General features: G+C 38.4%; 1 protein-coding gene across 6 annotated transcripts in view; it reads right to left on the reverse strand.

The window, feature by feature from the left end:
• The window catches only part of CAGE1 (cancer antigen 1), a 58,901-nt gene that overhangs the window by 27,183 nt on the left and 10,214 nt on the right, over positions 1 to 21,504 (reverse strand). For 4 of the 6 annotated variants that reach the window (XR_014250869.1, XM_082413290.1, XM_082413289.1 and 1 more), the window contains exons 3-7: positions 11,837 to 12,895; positions 9,680 to 9,829; positions 7,693 to 7,803; positions 5,695 to 5,775; positions 5,377 to 5,484 (exon numbers count right to left, since the gene is read on the reverse strand). Coding sequence is in view for 4 of the 6 variants with exons in the window: in XM_082413290.1 (XP_082269416.1) it covers positions 5,377 to 5,484; positions 5,695 to 5,775; positions 7,693 to 7,803; positions 9,680 to 9,829; positions 11,837 to 12,895 (1,509 nt within the window). In the remaining 2 variants the exon portion in view is untranslated. Of the gene's footprint in view, positions 1 to 752; positions 5,134 to 5,376; positions 5,485 to 5,694; positions 5,776 to 7,692; positions 7,804 to 9,679; positions 9,830 to 11,836; positions 12,896 to 21,504 lie in introns of those variants that run through there. The other 2 variants (XR_014250870.1, XM_082413291.1) reach the window with 2 other exon arrangements.

The following is a 21,504-nucleotide window of genomic DNA, read 5'->3' on the forward strand; positions in this document are numbered from 1 at the left end:
ATATATGAACAACACGCACACAAAAAATGGAACAGAACAGGATAGAATATGAAACTGGTGTTTCTTCTGTGTGTGGGCATATAGGTATCCGATCAAGATGTAAAATGTGTTTTTACTGCGGGTTACTGCTAGAGGAATGATAGGATGGCACACATAACCCTTCAGAGATACAGGAATCCTTACACACGCTCCTCCTAAGAGTTGGTCGGCAGATAGATTGAGGTTATATCCTCTGAAAAGGGTCTGCAGCGCAAATATTGTTTCTTGCGCTGGCTTTAGAATAGGATTTAGGGAAATCAGAACCAGGAAGGTGAGGAATAGGGTCAGAGCATCAGAGGAATGCCCAGGGAGCTTGGGAAAACAAGGAAATAGGTGGTAAGGTTGACATCTTCTCTGGAAACCGAGGAGCTGGGGTTCCACCTGGTGGCACAGCCCTCCCACCTGTTTGACCTGAATCCTAGTGAACCCAGACCCTTCCTCAGGAGATTGGTCAGTAACACCAATGTAAAGTATACTCAAGGTGATACTGTGCCCAAATGCAGGAGCTGGCAGGTATGGTTCATAGTTCAGAGGGATCATGAGACAAGGGACTACGGTTATTTTCTTTTGGAATACTTAGAAAAATTTTCCTAGAGTAGTAATTTTATGCTTTACATATTTGTTCTTTTCTTATTTTTATGGCTATAGGACATAACATGAAAATAAAAATAATTATATATATATATACATATATATATATATATATATATATGTATATATATGATGCTTCCTTCTGAGTATTTCTTTACAAGTTAACAAACTTCTAATTTTAAAGGCTACCAAAATAATAAATTAGGTAAATGGGTTTTTTGTTTTTTGTTTTTGGCTGTGCTGGGTCTTCATTGCTGCGTGCGGGCTTTCTCTAGTTGTGGCAAGCAGAGGCTACTCTTTGCTGCGGTGCACAGGCTCTAGGTGCGTGGGCTTCAGTAGTTGTGGCACATGGGCTCAGCAGTTGCAGCTCGTGGGCTACAGAGCACAGGCTCAGTAGTTTTGAGGCACAGGCTTAGTTGCTCTGCGGCATGTGGGATCTTCCCGGACCAGGGCTTGAACCTGTGTCCTTTGCATTGGCAGGTGGATTCTTAACCACTGGACCACCAGGGAAGCCCAAATTAGGTAAATGTTTTATGTAATATATAGAGTGCTAAAGTGAAGTGGTATATTTTAGGACAGTATTTTAGTTTGTTTTTTTTTTCTAATATAAATTTATTTTTGGTTGCGTTGGGTCTTCGTTGCTGCGCATGGACTTTCTCTAGTTGCAGTGAGCGGGGGCTACTCTTCATTGCAGTGCATGGGCTTCTCACTGAGGTGGCTTCTCTTGTTGTGGAGCACAGGCTCTAGGTGCACAGGCTTCAGCAGTTGTGGCACGTGGGCTCAGTAGCTGTGGCTTGTGGGCTCTAGAGTGCAGCCTCAGCAGTTGTGGCACATGGGCTTAGTTGTTCCACGGCATGTGGGATCTTCCCAGACCAGGGCTCGAACCTGTGTCCCCTGCATTGGCAGGCGGATTCTTAACCACTGCGCCACCAGGGAAGTCCAGTATTTTAGTTTTTAATCTTCAACTAGTCTACAATAATGGTTAAAGGATATCTTCTATAATACTGGTTAGAGAATATCTTCTTTTTTAAAAATAAATTTATTTATTTATTTATTTGGCTGCATTGGGTCTTCGTTGCTGTGCGCAGGCTTTCTCTACTTGCGGTGCGCGGGCTTTCTCTAGTTGCGGTGAGTGGGGGCTTCTCATTGTGGTGGCTTCTCTTGTTGCAGAGCACAGGCTCTAGGTGCACGGGCTCAGTAGCTGTGGCACACGGGCTTAGTTGCTCCACAGCACGTGGGATCTTCCCAGACCAGGGCTTGGACCCGTGTCCCCTGCATTGGCAGGCGGATTCTTAACCACTGGACCACCAAGGAAGTCCAAATTAGGTAAATGTTTTATGTAATATATAGAGTGTTATAGTGAAGTGGTATATTTTAGGATAGTATTTTAGTTTTTAATCTTCAACTATTCTACAATAATGGTTAAAGGATATCTTCTATAATACTGGTTAAAGAATATCTTATTTTTTACATGTATATGTATAACTGAATCACTTTGTTGTTCACCTGAAACTAACACATTGTTAACCAACTATAGTCCAATATAAAATAAAAATTTAAAAAAGAGTATCTTATTTTTATAAAAAGGTTCCTATTTTACAGAAGATGGGATCTAGGAGGAACTTGAGGGGTCAATCTTATTAGCCCCCCTTGAACCCAGAATGTCAGCAGTGTTAACTGGACTCTTGCCTCTTCCCTCTGACCAAATCCCTGACTTTGGTGTACCTTATCAAGGCCTTGTAGGACCAGGAGACAGTTTGCACTTGAAAGTTAAACATCCAGCTGGCTAGAGCAAAGCTGGGGTCCTGTCTCAGGATGGAGGAGGTCAGGAGGCTCCTGGGGCAGCCAATAAGATCAGAATTGTGAAGAAGAACCAAAGGCAAGGGTCAGAAGGACCACAGGAGCAGTACATGAGAAAGCATGAGAGGAGGTGCAAGCCACCAAATTTAACTCTGGCAGACCTAGTCTTCCTGGCCTAGAGTTCCTTGGAGAATGAGGAGTGAGCCTTCTAGAGCACACTTCTGCACTTCAAAACCAAAGAACAAAACTAAAGCCCTTTTCACTTTGGAAAATTCCAAAACACATACAAAAGTAGAGAGAGTAGTATAATGAACCTCCATGTACCCATCACTTAACTTCAACAATTATCAACATTTTTCCAGTATTTTTTCATCTGTCTCCAACTTCCCACCCCCCACTCTCACTCTGCCACCTTTTAAATTTCTTGGAGTATTTTAAAGCAAAGCTAGCCATCATGTTAGTTCACTCATAAACACTTCTCAGTATGTATCACTAACAGACAAGGGCTTTTAAAAACACAATGATACCACTATCACATCTATTAAAATTAACAATAAATTCTCAATAGCATCTAACACCCAGACTGTGTTCGGTTTTCTGCTGCTATCTCACCAATATCTTTGTGAAGTGGGTGTGTTCAAGCCAGGATCTACACACGATGCGTTTGCTTGATTTGTCTCAGGTCTCTAATCTCTGAGTCTAGAACAGCTCTTCCTCTCCTCTCCCTCCCCTTCCTTGTGCCAATTGTTTATGGATTAGAAGTTCTCACGTTCTGGATTTTTATCATGGTCAACTTAACATGGTTCTTTATCCTGTCAGCTGGTCGTGTGGTCTAGGAGCTTGCTTTCAGAACAGGTGGTTCAGGTGAGAACACCTCACGCACAGTGCCCCGTTCCCTCCTGCATCCCGTCAGGGGCACGTCTCACCTTTCGTGCGGTTGAGGCAGACGAGGGGGCTCTGGTGTTGGTCATTAACAGGTTCCTATGAGCCTTGAACTTACACGTTTTAGCAGCCATTGTAATTGCCTGGATTCCTTATTTTATTCACGGATGCAAAATGTAATTTTCTGCAGGTGTGTCTTCTCTTGCTTTTAATAGCTTACATTCTTCCATGAAGACCTCTCCCTCATCAATTATTTGGTTTCTCTGAGATACGGTTTGTACAAGAAAGTCTGCAGCACATGTTAAAAGCGACACAGTGTGTCTGAGTGCTTCCGTTTGTGTCCTTTTCCTCACTCCAGCTTCCCACCCGGGGAAGACCAAGGTCCACTCCCATCCTTTTTATGCCTGAAGCACAGAAGCTGGTGATGGAGCCAGAGCTTACCGCATGCCCTCCTCTCATCCGCCCACTAACAGTCCGGTCACCGTCCTCTGTGCTTCTCCCACCAGGACGCCATCGGTTCCTCCTCTGATCTCCTCTGTTGGATGCTCGTCACTGTATATCTCTTTTTAAAAAATGTTCCCTTTAGTCCTCGTAAATAATTATCTATGTATCACATCTACTTTTCTAGATTCCTTGGAAGCAGGACTCATGTTTTTTTTTTTTTATAAATTTATTTTATTTTTGGCTGCGTTGGGTCTTCTTTGCTGCGCGTGGGCTTTGTCTAGTTGCGGCGAGCAGGGGCTACTCTTCGTTGAGGTGGCTTCTCTTGTTGCGGAGCACAGGCTCTAGGCGCGTGGGCTTCAGTAGTTGTGGCTCACGGGCTCTAGAGCGCAGGCTCAGCAGTTGTGGCGCACGGGCTTAGTTGCTCTGCGGCATGTGAGATCTTCCCGGACCAGGGTTCGGACCCATGTCCCCTGCACTGGCAGGCAGATTCCCAACCACTGCGCCACCAGGGAAACCCAGGGTTCATGCTTGATTTATCTTTCTATCTTCATAGCGACTAGCCCTGCTTAACCTTTCGTGGGAAGTGAACAATTACTTATTTAATGAAAAAAATGAACAAATTAGAAAAGAAGAAACCTTTAAGCCCTCACCACGTTGGACTTTTTTTTCTCTCTTAAAGATGAATGGGTATGTAATGAATTTAGTACAGAATGCTGATTTTAATTAATTTACCATTAATTATTAATTAATTTTAATTATTTATTTATTTATTTTTTGGGCCAGACTGCTCGGCTTGCAGGATCTTAGTTCCCCGACCAGGGATTGAACCCAAGTCCTTGGCAGTGAAAGCACTGAGTCCCAACCACTGGTCTGCCAGGGAATTCCCTGATTTTTAATAATTTAGAAATATGATGATAGACTTCTCCAGCTATTAAAAAATAAATTATGTTAACCTCTTTTTAATTAAGGTGGGATCCAAATGGGCTGTAACTTTCTAGATACCAAGATATTTTTATGTTCTTCCCACGTATTTTTTCCTGTTTTATCTGCCTTTACCTTAAATTTTCCAGCTTTATAGAGATATAATTGAGGTAACACTGTGTAAGTTTAAGGTATACAACGTGTTGATTTGATACACTTATATATTGTAAAATGATTACCACCATAGTTTAGCTAACATCTCCATCTCCTCACATAATTACCATTTCCTTGTGATGCCTTTATCTTTAGATGCCATCTAAAGTATGAGTGCCATTTTCCAAAGCACATCCCTTAATCATGATTGCTGTAGACACCTGCTGCTATAATAGTGGTAGCATATGCAACAATATAAATGTGCTCCATCCTCTATGAAAAACTGCACATATTTGAAAATTTCTGCATTTTGAAAGAAAAAAAAATCTGATTAAACAGAAATCAGGTGGGACAATATTTAAAATTTCAAAACCTGAAAATGCAAACTTCAATTGTATATTTTTGTGGGTGAATAATGCTGCTACTATGCCAGTGTGTGACCATTTCAATGAGCAAAATTTTTGAAGGTTGATAATTTCCTGAACTTGTTAATAAAATGGTGTTGTATATAAAAATGCTAGCAAAGCAACAAAAGGTGTTTCTTACCAAGAAATCAAGCTCTTCGTTTAGGTTGTGGTACTGATCCAGTTTGGCTCCCAGTAAGACAGGTACGTCTCCGACATTCTTGGCTTCATTTGAATCAAAGTCTGTAACCTGAGATGAAACATATTTGTACTCACTTCCAATATGTTCACACTCCTTGGAACATTTGACAATGAATATGTTATTAGTTTAACCATCAGAGAGATCTCCAGTGGTTTCAATAACAGATGTGTAGAACTTGGAGTCAATGTTTTCAATGTTAAGTATCTAAAATTGTATTTTTGTATGTTAAAGATAGTACATAGTGAATGTTTAACTCACCTCAATATCCTGATCTTGAAATGATTTTTCATTAGCAATTAACTCTCTGAAAGCTGTGATTCTGTCTTTATGTTTCAGTAGCTAAGGAAAAAAGCATTTTCTATTTCAGAGGAGAGGAAATAAAACTACATTCCATAACATTTATAATAAAGTCACCAAACCATGCACAGTCCCTGGTCTCCAAAGGTGTCTTGTTTTTAAAGCTCTTGTGTAGCAGAGAGTTCACACAGCAGGCCTGAGACTGCTGTCCTTAGAAAGGCCTGCTCGCCAGACTGCCCTCTGACTGGCATCTAGGAACTTGGATTGTGGGAGGGTTTCCATCATTTCCTGATATGAAGGCTCACTGTGCCTAACCTATTTGTACAAAGAACGTTTATGCTGAATACCCCTTTCCTTCGGGAGGGTCTGGAATTTTGGTACGTGGTAGGCAGAGGGCGCCTACCCAACCAGCCTCCAATCAAAACCCTGGACACTCAGTCTCCAATAAGCATCCCTGGGAACATTTCACGCATGCTGCACAGGTCACTGCTGGTGAAAGGAAGTGCACCCTGTGTGACTCACTGGGAAAGGACTCTTGGAAGCTTGGATCTGGTTTCCTCTGGACTTTGCCCTACGTGCTTTTTCCCTTTACTGATTTTGCTCTGTATCCTCTCACGGTAATAATACATCATAGCTGTGAGAACAACTATGTGCTAAGTCCTGTGAGTCCAGTAAATCATTAAACCTGAGCGTGGGCTTGGGATCTCCAGAGAGCTTATCCTAATATTCAATTGTTTTTACAGCCAGGCTATTAAAATTCTTCTTTAAAGAAAAAAAATTAGCCAAATTTTTCTAGATGCAATTTATAGTCCTTTCTCCTTGTTTATTTGTTTGTTCCATGTAATAACAATAAATCTTAACATTCAATATTCTAACTCCTCCAAATATTAGTGAGGGCTGCACAGAATTTTTTTTTTTTTTTACTATGAACACTTTCCAGAAAAGAGGAAAAACTTTAATGAACGCCCAGGTAACTATTATCCAGTTTCAACTACTAACAGTTAACGGTCAGCCTTGTATCGTTAATACACCAGCCACTTCCTCTTCCCTGCAACTCCCTTCACTGAATCAAATTACACACATCATATTATTTCATCTGCCAGTATTACAGGAATGACACAGAAATTTACCAAGAGAACATAAATATCTGAAATGGTATTTTTATAACATCCTACTCGAATCCTCAACTGGGTGTATTTCTGAAGACTGGTTTAAGAAGTGGAGGCCAATAGTTTCTCTGCCTGTCTGTTTATTCCTTAGTCCTTTTCTCTAGAGGTTAGCTAAGAGACAAAGAGATTCCGCAGAATACCTGCAACAAATTTTCTGTCCACCTCAGTTCAGAGAAGTCATTTCCTGATAATGCAGCACTGAAATTGAATCCCAGATTTAAATACGTTATTTTTCCTTTAGCCAGATAAATTAGTCACTTCTGTATTCCTTTCAGATTAAAAGCGCACACATTCATGTCCTGTTATCACTTTCTCTGTATAACTGACTCTCCTCATTCTCTCTCTCCATCCCTGCACCACTACACCAGGAAAAGAATGATTGAAGAAATTCCAAGAGCCTCTTCCCTTACCCTTGTCCCACTTGAGAAATAAAATTTGTTTTCAATGCATTCATTATTCCAAGTGATAAAGTTTGTAATCACTATAGAAATGTCAAAATACACTCTTCTTCAGGAATCAGTAGTACCATACAAAAGTGAAAAAACAATCCTACCAATTTTTTGGTAGATGAATGAGATTTTCTAATACATACTTATGTTATAAAACAAGTCAAATGTTGAACAGTGTATCTCCTTAGTGAGGGCCAAAGTAAAGCTAATCTTGCCCCCCAAAATAATTCTTTAAAAAAATCCAAAATTTTAGGAGCCTCTTTATACTTTTACATGACCTTTTTCTGTCTTTTTTTCACTAAAAATGATACAATTTTTAGAATGAAGAATACATACAGTACCTCTTTATCTAACTTTTTCTTTTTAAGATGAAAACTCTTCAATTTTTGTAGCATGATATCACTAACTTTCTCATTCTCTTTGAAATGTTCAGCATCGGGATTGGTGATGTCCTAAGGGTAACATTTTGAGAAGCTATATTAAAAAGTTTTCAGTAAAGCTAAAAGGAGGAAGGAAAGAACACAAATGAAATAAATCTCCCTTCCAAAATAAGTGGCTAAACCAAAGGAGATAAAATCATATTGAACTCAATTCTTCAATTACTCATCGTAAGCCATCTAATAAAGGGTTAATGTGGAAAGAATTCATATAGATTCACACTTGTATATAAATTGTTATTGGGACAAATTAGTATAATCACTGGGAAGTTAATAACTACACATGCTTATATACTCATACATACATCTGCTCTTAGCCTAGTCAGTTTACAAATCCAAATTTTAGACAAATTGTTATACCTGACACCAGAACAATCAGACATCCTCAACAATACTGAAACTCTAGATATTTCAGTGGCACCCACATTCCACAAGAATGAAGATACTTGGACCAATATAACCTAAGGGTCAAAAGTGCATGCATTACAGTCAGACTACTTGGGTTTGTATCTGAGTTCTGTCACTTAACCATCTGAGTTCTGTCACTTAACCACTTGACTTTGGACAAGAAACTCAATGATTCTAAGCCTCAGTTTGTTTTTCCGTGTTAAAAAAAAAAAAGTCTGATAATGTAAAAACTGGTGTAAGAATTGAATGAGATAACCCATGAAAACAAGGTCAACTTAAATGCCTCCAAGGACAGGTTGGGAAGTCAGCAAATATTTGTTGAGTGCCTGTTAAGGGCTTACCCTGCATTAGGCAGAGGGCATCTGACATATGGAGTCTCTGATCTTGAAGGCTTAAGCAAACAGATATTTGTTTGGCCTGGGATGAGATCTACTAAGAAGAGGGCTGATGACTCACTCCCTTATTGAGAGGTCTTGTAGAGAAGAAGCAGACAGCAAATAAGACTGAGAAAGAACAGCAGCCTCCAGTGAGACAGGAGAAAGCCAAGCAAATATGGTAAGAAAGCAGACGTCTGAAGGGGCAAGGTGGGGTGGAAAAGGTTACAGCAAAGAAGAGTTTGTGCCATATTCAAATTCAAATATTAAAGACAAAACTTCAGGTAGATACAGTCTATGGGCCACCATTTTGTGATCACTGCTAAAAATGCTTAGCTTGGTTTCCAGCATTCAATAAATGCTAGTGTGCAACAAATTTTAGCTAAAAGAAAGCAGGAATAAAGGTTGTGTTGGATCCGGAACATTGCAAACTCATGTCCCCAAATTTTGGCTCAGAGGAGTGCACTGAAGCTCAAAGAAATGTACAATGATCAGAGGGAAGAGGAAGAAAGACAGCTTAATAACTGAGAAGCTATCAAGTGTCATGCCCTTAAAATGTTCGCTCATTAAAATGTAGTGTTTGTAACCTCCCAGGGCAGCAGCAAATATCACTTCAGCTAAGGCTGAGAAAGGAAAATTTACTTGGCCAGGTCACACAACAGCAAGGTGGTGAAGCCGGGCCTTGAACTCACCAGACACTAACTTCATTTTTCATTCTACTAATTAATGTACACAGCTCTGCACTGCCCAACCCCTGCCCCAAAGCTGCATTTTAGATCGGGTAAACAGCTCATTTGTGTGAACAATCTCTCATCACAGGCTGCCCTGAAGCACAAGACTATTACTCTGAGGGAGTTTTCCTGAAATGTGGAAAGCACTGAGGGAAGGGTTTTGCCTGAAGTTTTTATTTTTTTAATCTTATTATATTATCTTACTATAGATTTGTGGGAATTAGGTGTTGAAGAAAGAAAGAAGCAGTGGGAGGAAGGAAGGGCTGATTGGTTGGTTTAAGGATCTGTATTTTTACTTCCATTTTTTTTCTTTCACAACTTAATTGTCCAACCTTGATATCTCTTCTCCCAGTAAAAAATATGATTTTTTCTAATTACCTGGCACATGAGAAGTCGTACCATCAGAGCCAGAAGATTGCAAATTTTGGAGGTCAGCTGCGAAGTTCTTTTCATGTCTGGGGGATTCAGGCTCTCTCCTTCACAAGGTGAGTGATTCAGGAACAAATTAGAATGTATCATCTTTGCATCCTACATGTACACAATTCAGATTTGCCACAATAAAGACAAAGAATCTGGATTACTTTTTAGGTAAAATGCTGAATAAAATACCACTCTTAAAAACTCAGAGCAGTGGTTCTCAAACTTTTTGATTCTCAGGATGCCTTCATACTCTTAAAAATTATTGAGGATCCCAAAAACTTTTTGTTTATTAGGTTATATCTATCAATATTTATTGTATTGAAATTACAACTGAGAACATTCAAAAATATTTGTTTACTAATTCAAATAACAATAAATCTATTATGTGTCAATGTAAGTAACAATTTAATACAAAGTTAGCACATTTTCCAAAATGAAAAATTAGTGAAAAGAGTGGCAGTGTTTACACTTTTTGCAAATATTTTTAATGCTGGCTTAACAGAAGATAGCTGGATTCTCATAATGTGCTTCCCACATTCCATCAGCCGTGAAAAGCAATTACACCATCACATGTCACATAGATTCCGGAAAACTCCACTGTACACTTGTGAAAGAATGAGAGTGAAAAAGGCAATAATGTCTTCGTATTTATTACCATGAAAATGCTTTTGACCTCAAAGATACTCCCGGAACACACTTTGGGAAAATGGACCTAAAGGTAATGAAAAGCAAAACTAAAAGCAGAGTAAAAAAATTGATTAGTCAAGATAGAACAAGGAACTTCACTGCTTTTTAAAGAAGAAAGCTCAGGAAAAAAATTGTATACTGGATAAACTTCTGCACAGTTACACTAATTTACTCAGTGTTTTCTAATTCAAAACTTGCCATGATTTGGCTACCAGCTAAACTTAAGGTCATCTTTGTTTAGGTCAGTGGTTCTCAAAGTGTGATCCCTGGACCAGAAGCATCAGTGAGATCCAGGATCTTCTTAGAAATGCACATTCTCAGGCCCCACTGCACACCTACTGAATCAGAAAATCTGGGTGGGCCCCAGCAATCTGCATTTTCACAGCTGATGCTGATGAATGCTAAAGTTTGAGAACCACACTGGCTTACATAGTCCTTCCTTCTCTCTGGAGAAAAGATCACAGAGAGAATTTTTTAATAAGAGAACAATATTTTTCTGAGTCATTAAAAATAACAGAATTATTTACTTGCAAGCAATACTTATACTGATTACAGATTCATGAAAGAGAGTCCTCTAAGGACATCTTCAAGCAACAGATCAGCTCAGCCTAAGTTATTACGACAAATACAAAAATAAACTCATACATTTTTCTAGATTAGATTAGCCTTCTTTCTAAGCAGTCAGAGTTAATAAGATTGTATACTATAAATACTTTAAGGCAGGCCTACAAAACTGAAATAGAACAGATATGCTCTGGCTTGTGAAGATTATCACTACCAGGACATGCTTCCAGGCTGTCTGCCAAAAAAGCCATTTGAACTGCAAATACAAAATTACAGCCTTTCCAAACACATTGATATGAGGCTCTCATGATGTTTTTAATGAATGTTAAGTAGATATATTATGATGATCATTTTGCAATATATACAAATAACAAATCTTTATGTTGTATACCTGAAACTAATATAATGTTATATGTCAACTACATCTCAATAAAAATGTTTATAACTTTACAAAATTACTATGTGATACAACATAGGTTTGTTTTACCTTGTAAACCAAATATGCAATTGTATTATTTAGTTTGAATAGGTAGATGTGGTATGAAAAGATTGCGATCCCCACTTAGAAAATCTTTTCTCAAAGGATGCTCCGGATGATTGGTCATAGGAACCCACAAAATTCCCACATTAATTTTCACCACTACAAAAATAATCACAAGAGGCCAGGAATGGCTGTTCTTTAATGTGAGTACCCAAGAACCAAAGAAACTTCTCCAAACCTGTGGTGCATTTTCCTTTCTCTCTTTTTTGTTAATGACTCTCTCTGCCAACAAATTTGTGTACGGGCCATGCCCAAATATGCATCAGAAGACTACTAGAAACTCCTGAAATTCTGCATTAGAGATTCTGAATTTGTGATAATACCTTTGCCATATCTGACTCTATTCCTTCCTCTAAGTTCTCCTTGAGTTGAGCTATCTCACATTTAGGGACATAATTCTGCTCCTCACTCCTTGCAACCTGCTGCTGAAGTTTTGAGTTTTCATTTTTTACTTTGTTGATCTGCTGCTGGAGTTCTGTATTCTTAGCCTTTTCATTGTCGGATATGAACTGCAAATTTTGAACTTGAGCGACCAGTTTCTCAAGTCTAGATTTCAGTTTCTGTCTTTCACCCAGGTTCTCCTTTTCACGTTTCTGAAATTCCTCCTGTAAAGATAGGAACTCTTGTTCTCGGGTCTCTTTTTCCTTTTTCAACAAGTCCAGAGCAGAAGTGGTGGCCTTTTCCAGTTCTCCTTTGAGTTGCTGCAGCCTCTCTACCTCTTCTTCTTTCTTGCTTAAGGCTCTGTCCATCTCCATGCACTGACTTGCAGCTTTATTTTTTTGTTGCATTTCAGTCATGTACCTTTCCTGTAGACTAACATAATTGTCCTTGATCTTCTTAAACTCTAGCTGTAAGGTTTCCTTTTCATTCCTGGATTCCTGAAGATGTTTTTGGGTGTTAACTAAAATCTCATGCAAATCCTGCAATGTCTTCTCTGTATCATTCTTCTCTAGCATTACTCTATATTTGTCTTCAATTAATTCTTCAACATTCTCCTTTAGCTTATTGATGATGTCCACGAACACGTGCTGTTTAGTTGTCTTCATCTGCAGTTCTTCAACCTTCTTCTCTAAATACATGTTACTACGCTGTAGGTCTTGGATCAGAGTTTGCTGTTCTTTGTTAGTACGTTTTAATTTTCGTAGGACTTCGTTTAAAGCCATGTCCTCTTCCAGAGGTTGTGAGCTTTCCAAGCTCTGCTCTGTGTCGGGTGTCATGCAGTCCTCCCGAGCTGCTCCACCACTCCAAGAAATGCCTGTCGGAGACCAAGTTGAGACAATCTCTGGACTCTCCCTCCCCTCCACTGCGACTTCCTTTTGGTGCCTGACTGACATCTCAGGAATATCTGTAGAATTCTGTATTCCTTTTGAAGAACCTGCAATCTGTAAATTACAGTAAATAAAATAAGTATGAAAGAGTAGAAAGATCATAAGCTTTGAGGTCTGGCCTTGAATCCAAGATCCCTAGTTTGGTATTCTCTGTTCTGAAATAACAATAACAACATCTACTTCCAATACTGATGTCTAATTAACAAAAATACTTAAGTATTAATTGCTGAATGTATGTACAGCACCTAATAGCACAGCAGAGCACAAACAGTAGGTATATGATAGAGATATGTATTACACTTACTTTTACAGAGGAAAAATTAAACTTTGATACTCTCACCATTTTCTATGACACAAACTTTTCTGAATACATATAACTTTCTTCGACTTCAAATTAATTAAAACAGATTTGTCCATCACCCTAAGTTTGCAAAGCCTTTTTAAAAAGTTTATTTTCTATTGAGGTAACACTGGTTTATAACATTATGTAAGTTTCATGTGTACAACATTATATTTCTACTTCTGTATACACTACAGCGTACTCACCACCAAATATTTAGCTTCCATTCATCACCATACAGTTGATCCCCTTTACCCATTTCACTTATTATGTTCATTTGAGTTTTTTCCATGTATGAGGGAAATCATATGATATTTGTCTTTCCCTATCTGACTTATTTCACTTAGCCTAACACCCTCAAGTTCCACCCATCCATGTTGCTGCACATGGCAAGATTTCATCTTGTTTATATAACAGTAGTATTCTATTGTAAACATATAAAACATTCTCTCTATCCATTCATCCATTCACAGGCACTTAGGTTGCTTCCATGTCTTGGTTATTGTAAATAATGCTGTGATGAACATAGGGGTGCATATATCTTTTCAAATTAGTGTTTTCGTATTCTTTGGGTAAATACCCAGAAGTGGAATAGCTGGACCATATGGTAGTTTTATTCTTTATTTTTGAGGAATCTTCATGCTGTTTTCCATAGTGGCTGCACAAATTTACATTCCCACCAACAGTACAGGAGGGTTCCCTTTTCTCCACATCCTCTACAGCATTTTTTGAATTTTTGAATTTTATTTATTTTTTTATACAGCAGGTTCTTATTAGTCATCGATTTCATACACATCAGTGTATACATGTCAATCCCAATATCCCAATTCATCACACCACCACTCCCACCCCCCCGCCGCTTTCCCCCCTTGGTGTCCATATGTTTGTTCTCTACATCTGTGTCTCAATTTCTGCCCTGCAAACCAGTTCATCTGTACGATTTTTCTAGGTTCCACATATGTGCATTAATATACGATATTTTTCTCTTTCTGACTTACTTCACTCTGTATGACAGTCTCTAGATCCATCCATGTCTCTACAAATGACCCAATTTCGTTCCTTTTTATGGCTAATATTCCATTGTATATATGTACCACATCTTCTTTATCCATTCATCTGTCGATGTGCATTTAGGTTGCTTCCATGACCTTGTTATTGTAAATAGTGCTGCAATGACCATTGGGGTGCATGTGTCCTCTTGAATTATGGTTTTCTCTGGGTACATGCCCAGTAGTGGGATTGCTGGGCCATATCTCTCCAGCATTTATTATTTGTAGACTTTTTGATGATGGCCATTCTGACCAGTGTGAGGTGACAACCTTGTTGTGGTTTTGATTTGCATTTCTCTAACAATTAGCAAAGTTGAGCATCTTTTCATGTGCCTGTTGGCCACCTGTACATCTTCTTTGGAAAAATGTCTATTCAGCTTCTCTGCCCATTTTTTAATTGGATTTTTTTGTTGTTGTTGTTGAGTTGTATGAGCTCTGTATATATTTTGCATATTAACCCTTATTGGATATATGATTTGCAAATATCTTCTCCCATTCGGCAGGTTGTCTTTGTATTTTGTGGATAGTTTCCTTCACTGTGCAAAAGCTTTTTAGTTTGATGAGGTCCCATTTGTTTGTTTTTGCTTTTGTTTCCCTTGCCTGAGGACACACATCCAGAAAGATATTGCTAAGGCCAATGTCAAGGAGTATACAGCCTATGATTTGTTCTACAAGTTTTATGGTTTCAGGTCTAACATTCAAGTCTTTAATCCATTTTGAGTTTTATGTATGGTGTGACATAGTGTTTTTTGTTTTTTTTGTTTTTGCATGTGGCTTTTCAGTTTTCCCAACACCATTTATTGAAGAGACTATTGTTTCTCTATTGTATGTTCTTTGCTCCTTTGTTATAAATTAATTGCCCATAAATGTGTGGGATTATTTCTGGGCTCTGGATTCTGTTCCATTGATCTATGTAACTGTTTTTCTGCCAATATCATGCTGTTTTGATTACTATAGCTTTGTAATATAGTTTGAAATCTGGGAGTGTGATACCTCTACCTTTGTTCTTTTTTCTTAGGATTGCTTTGGTTCTTTGGGGTCTTTTGTGATTCCATATAAATTTTAGAATTGTTTGATCTATTTCTGTAAAAATATCCTTGGGATTTAATAGGGACTGAATATTTAATAGGGACTGAATATTTAATAGGGACTGAATAATAGGCATTGAATATGTAGATTGTTCTAGGTAAATGTTAATTTTTCTAATCTATTAGCATGGAGTATCTTTCCATTTGTGTCTTCTTCAGTCTCTTTCAACAATGTCATAGTTTTCAGTGTACAGATCTTTCACCTCCTTGGTTAAATTTATTACTAGTTAATTAACCTTTTTGTTGCAATTGTAAATGAGATTTTCTTAATTTCCCTTTCTGCTAGCTCATTGTTAGCATATATAGGAATACCACAGATTTTAGTATGTTGATTTTGTACCCTGCAACTGTATTCATTTATTATTTCTGACAGTTTTTTTTTGTGAAGTCTTTAGAATTTTCTATCTATAAAATCACGTAATCTGCAAATACTGAGAGTTTTACTTCTTCCTTTCGAATTTGAATGCTTTTTGTTTCTTTTTCTTGCCTAATTGCTCTGGCTAGGATTTCCAATACTATGTTGAATAAGAGTGGCAAGAGTGGGCATTCTTGTCTTGTTCCTGATTTTAGGGGGATAGCTTTCAGGTTTTCAAATTTGAGTATGATGTTAGCTGTGGGTTTATATAGCTTTTGTTATGTTGAGGTATGTTCCTTCTATAGTAATTTTATTGAGGGTTTTTATCATAAATGGGGGTTGAATCTTATTAAATGCTTTTCTGCATCTATTGAGATGATCATACAGTTTTTATCCTCCATTTTGCTAATATGATGTATCACGTTGATTGATTTGCAGATGTTGAACCATCCTTGCATCCCTGAAATAAATCCCACTTGATCATGGTGTATGTTTCTTTTCCTGTATTGTTGTATTTGGTTTGCTAATATTTTGTTGAGGATTTTTGCATCTATGTTCATCAAAAATATTGGCTTGCAATTTCTTTTTCTGTGTTGTCTTTGTCTGACTTTGTTATCAGAGTAATGTTGGCCTCATAGAATGAGTTAGGAAATGTTCTCTCCTCTTCAAGTTTTTGGAAGAGTTTGAGAAGAATAGGTATTAAATCTTCTTTGAATGTTTAATAGAATATACCAGTGAAGCCTCCTGATCCTGAACTTTTTTTTTTTTTTGGAGGTTTTTGATTACTGTTTCAATCTCTTTACTAGTGATTTGTCTATTCAGATTTTCTATTTCTTTTTTTAAAATTTATTTATTTTTATTATTTTTTGGCTGCATTGGGTCTTCGTTGCTGTGTGCAGGTTTTCTCTAGGGGCGGCGAGCAGGGGCCACTCTTCTCTGCAGTGTGCGGGTCCCTCACTGCAGTGGCTTCTCCTGTTGCGAAGTGTGGGCTCTAGGTGTGCAGGCTTCAGTAGTTGTGGCATGTGGGCTCAGCAGTTGTGGCTCACGGGCTCTGGAGTGCAGGCTCAGCACTTGTGGCTCATAGGCTTAGATGCTCCACGGCATGTGGGACTCTCCCAGACCAAGGATCAAACCTGTGTCCCCTGCATTGGCAGGTGGACTCCCAACCACTGCACCACCAGGGAAGTCCTTCTATTTCTTCTTGATTCATCTTCGAAGGTTGTATGATTCTAAGAATCTGTCCATGTCTCCTAGGTTGTTGACGTATAGCTGTTCTTAGTATTCTCTTATAATCATTTGTATTTCTGTGATACCTGCTGTTAAGTCTCTTTTGTTTCTGATTTTATTTAGCAGAGTGCTCTTTTTTTCTTAGTGAGTCTAGCTAAAGGTTTGTCAATTTTGTTTATCTTTTCAAAGAACCATCTCTTAGTTTCATTGATCTTTTCTAATGTCTTTTTAGTCTATTTCATTTATTTCCACTCTGATCTTTATTATTTTTTTCCTTCTACTGACTTTGGGCTTCGTTTGTTCTTCTTTTTTTGCTCCTTTATGTTTAAGTTTAGATTGTTTGAGGTTTTTTTTTTCTTTCTTTCTTTTTTTGGCTGCACCGTGCAGCTTGTGGAATCTTAGTTCCCCAACCAGTGATCGAACCCGTGCCCTCTGCAGTGAAAGCACAGAGTCCTAACCACTGGACCGCCAGGGAATTCCCTGAGATTTTTCTTTTGTCTTGAGGTAGGCCTACATTGCTATAAACTTCTTTTAAGAGCTGCATCCCTATATGTAGCATTTTTATCTTCATTTGTCTTCAGGTAACTTTTTATTTCTCCATTGACCCAACAGTTGTTCAGTAGCATGTTGTTCAGTCATGAACATATCTGTGATTTTTCCAGCTTTCTTCTCCTAGTTGATTCCTAGTTTTATACCATTGTGCTCGATATGATTTCAATCTTCTTCCATTTATTGAGACTTTTTTTGTCCCAACATATGGTGTATCCTTGAGAAAATTGCATGTGCACTTGAGAATGTGTACTTTGTTGCATTTGGATAGAATGTTCTGTACAAATTTATCAAATACATCTAGTCTAATGTTTCATTTAAGGCTGATGTTTCTTTGCTGACTTCCTGTCTGGATGATCTATCCATTGGTGTAAGTGGGTGTTAAAGTCCCCTACTATTATTGTGTTGCTGTCAATTTCTCCCTTAGGTCCATTAATAATCGCTTTATATATTTTGGTGCTCCTATGTTAGGTGCATACCTATTAATATATGTTACATCTTCTTCATGAATTGTCCCCTTTATTATTTTTATATGTCCATCTTTGTCTCTTATTACCTTTTTTGGCTTGGAGTCTATTTTGTCAGATATGACTATTGATACACTTTCTTTTAGCTCCCATTTGCTTGGAGTATCATCTTCCATCCCTTCATTTTGAGCCTATGTTTATCTTTAAAGCTGAGGTGAGTCTCCTGGAGGGAGTACATAGTTGGGTCTTGTTTTTCATATATATTTTTTTGCAGGGGGAGGGTCTTGTCTTTAATCCATCCAACCACTCTGTGTCTTTTGATTGGTGAATTAAATCCATTTACTTTTAGGATGCTTATTGACAGATGAGGACTTGGTACTGCCATTTTATCTTTTGTTTTCTGATTGCTCTCTATCTCCACTGTTTCTTTTTTCTTGTGTTTCTGTCTGCTATTTTTTTTTTTTTGGTGGTTTTCTATGATGTTTCTCTTTTTTATGTTTCACGTATTTGCTCTAGATTTATGTTTTGTGGTTACCATGAGGTTTGTGTAAAACATCTCATAGATAAGACAGTCTTTTTTCTGCTGATAGCATCTTATCTTCATTTGCCTATATAGGTTCTGTCCTTTTCCTCTTCCCCTCTTGTTTTTGTTGTCTCAAATTATCCCTATTTATGTTGTGAGTCTGTCACCAAATTGAAGTAGATATGGTTATTTTTTCTGCTTTTTTCTCCCTTGATATTTATGCTGTATTACAGTGTTAACAATCTATTCTGACACAGAGTTGCAATTTTCTGATTCTATTTATCACCTTACTCGAAGTTTTGTGTATTTTGCCTTTCTATTTTTGGCATAAGAGCTCCTTTCAACATCTCTTGTAAGGCATGTCTAGTGTTGATAAACTCCTTCAGCTTTTGTCTGAGAAAGCCTTTATTTCTCCTTTGCTGGATAAAGTATTTTTGGCTGACAGTTTTTAATATTTCAGTATTTTGAGAATGTTATTCCACTCCCTCCTGGCCTATAGAGTTTCAGCTGAAAACTCTGCTGGTAGCCTAATGGGGGTTCCTTTGTAGGTAACCATCCTTTTTTCCCTAGTTGCCTTTAAAATTCTTTGCCATTGACTTTTTTTTTGCATTTTTAATAAAATTTTTATTAGTTTCCCTTAATGTTAACATCTTATATACCATGGCACATTTGTTAAAATTAAAACAAAACAACACAAATGCACTGCTATTAACTAAACTCTAGATTTTACCATTTTCCCACTAATGTCCTTTTTCTGTTCCAAGATCCAATCCAGGGTATTACATTGTATTTAGTACATCTTTGTCATTGACTTTTTTTTTTTAATTAATTAATTAATTTATTTTTGGCTGTGTTGGGTCTTCGTTGCCGCACGCGGGCTTTCTCTAGCTGCGGTGAGTGGGGGCTACTCTTCGTTGTGGTGCGCGGGCTTCTCATTGTGGTGGTTTCTCTTGTTGCGGAGCACGGGCTCCAGGCGCATGGGCTTCAGTAGTTGTAGCATGTGGACTCAGTAGTTGTGGCTCGCGGGCTCTAGAGCACAGCCTCAGTAGTTGTGGCGCACAGGCTTAGTTGCTCCGTGGTATGTGGGATCTTCCCGGACCAGGGCTCGAACCCGTGTCCCCTGCACTGGCAGGCGGATTCTTAACCACTGCGCCACCAGGGAAGCCCTGTCATTGACTTTTGACAGTTTTAATATAATGTGTCTTAGAGAAGATATTTTTGCAATGAGGTAATTAGATGTTCTCTTGGCTTCATGGATTTGTATATATAGTTCCTTCCTCAGGCTTGGAAAATTCTCAGCTATTATTATTTTTTTAAACCTTAATCTTTTTACATCCCTGATATGCTGTTGGTTTCAGTAATCTTTACTTTTATTTATTTTTTTCTGAAAAAAATCTTTATTCCAACAGGGCTCTTTATAGCAGTTAATTTTAGAATTAAAATGAGCAAAAATTCAAAGAGTCATGTTCCAATTATAAATCTCTGTTGTCATCACAATTCAGTCATGATTAATGTTTTGAAAACTGAAAAATCTTTATCTCCAAGAAAATTAAGCCAGGTAAAGAAAATTAACTTGAAGAGTGCTTTGAATTTCCTATTCACTTGAAGACATCATCTTATTTTTCCACTTCAGTATTTTTGTTTTATTGTGACATATACCTTATATACAGAAGCAGGCACAAAACACTGGAGTTTACTTTAAAGAATAGTAATAAAGTAAGTACCTGTGTAGCCACCATCCAGGATAAGAAGTAAAACATTTCTCCCCCTGTGCCTTTTCCCAAAGGGAAAAGGCCCACGGGTATATATATTTTTTAAATTTATTTTTTGACCGCCCTGCACAGTATGTGGGATCTTAGTTCCCTAAGCAGGGATCAAACCCGTGCCCCCTGCAGTGGAAGGTCGGAGTCTTAACCACTGAACCATCAGGGAAGTCCCTCAGCTATTATTTCTTTAGGTAAACTCTCTGCTCCCTTCTTCATCTCTTCTTCTTCTGAGATAACCCATTACCCTACTGTTGTCCCTCCTAAAAGAGCTGTACAGCTCTCATAGAATTTCCTTATTTTTTAAAGACTAACTCTCTTTTTCTATCTGTATCATTTCTAGATTTCTATCCTCAATTTTGCTAATCCTCTCTTCCATACGGTCTGCTCTACTTCCAAGGCTTTCTAATGCATTCTTCATCTTGTTTATTGAGTCCTTCAGCTCCAGAATTTGTTTGGTTCTTTTTTAGTTTCAGTATTTTGGTAAAATATTCCTTCTGTTAATTAATTTGATTCCTTAGCTCATTGAACTGCCTGATTTTCTCATAGCTCCCTGAGTTTCCTTATGACAGCTATTTTGAATTCTCTATCAGTTAGATCTCAATATTCCATGACTTTAAGTTTGGTTTCTGGAGAATTATCATTTTCTTTTTGTGATACAGTGTTACTGTGGCTCTTCTCTTCCTTGGTACTTGATGAGTTGTTCCTCTGCCAGTGCATTTGAAGTAGCAAATACCTTTCTTCTTTAGATAAACCTTTTTTCTTTTTCCCCTCTCTTGATTCTAATGATTCAATAGGTTAGAAATTAGAGGGCTTTCTTTTGTTTTCCAGCAGGTGGCATACATAGCACAAGTTTTCCGTTTCTCTACCTGTGCTACCTCTGGTTACATTTGAGAGTTGGCACTTTCCACCCTCCATGGCCTCTGACAGGTGCCCTTGCTATTGCTGCTTGTGCCTCTAGGGTGGTTGGTGCCTTGCTGCTGCTGGTGTTGCTGCCTGGGGCACTGGGATGGTGGTGGGCGCTTCTGCCACATCCAAGATCCCCTGAGTCACAGGCTCTGCCAACATGGGGGGAGGGGAAGAGAGTGGGGATCATGGGCACCCTGTTGTGCCTGGTGGTGTCAGGTTCGTGGCTGCTGCCACTGTGGGCTGGATTGGGGGGGCAGAGTTATGGGTGCCTCTGCAGCTGGAGAGATGAGGTTGTGGGCCCCACTGCCACTGCTGCCTAGTCACCTATGGTTGGCTAGTGCTACTGTGGCCAGGAGGCTTGAGTCACGTGTGCCACCTCTCCTGCTGCTACTG

The sequence above is a fragment of the Balaenoptera physalus genome (assembly GCF_965194825.1).
Source record: "Balaenoptera physalus genome assembly, chromosome: 11".
NCBI lineage: Eukaryota > Metazoa > Chordata > Mammalia > Artiodactyla > Balaenopteridae > Balaenoptera > Balaenoptera physalus.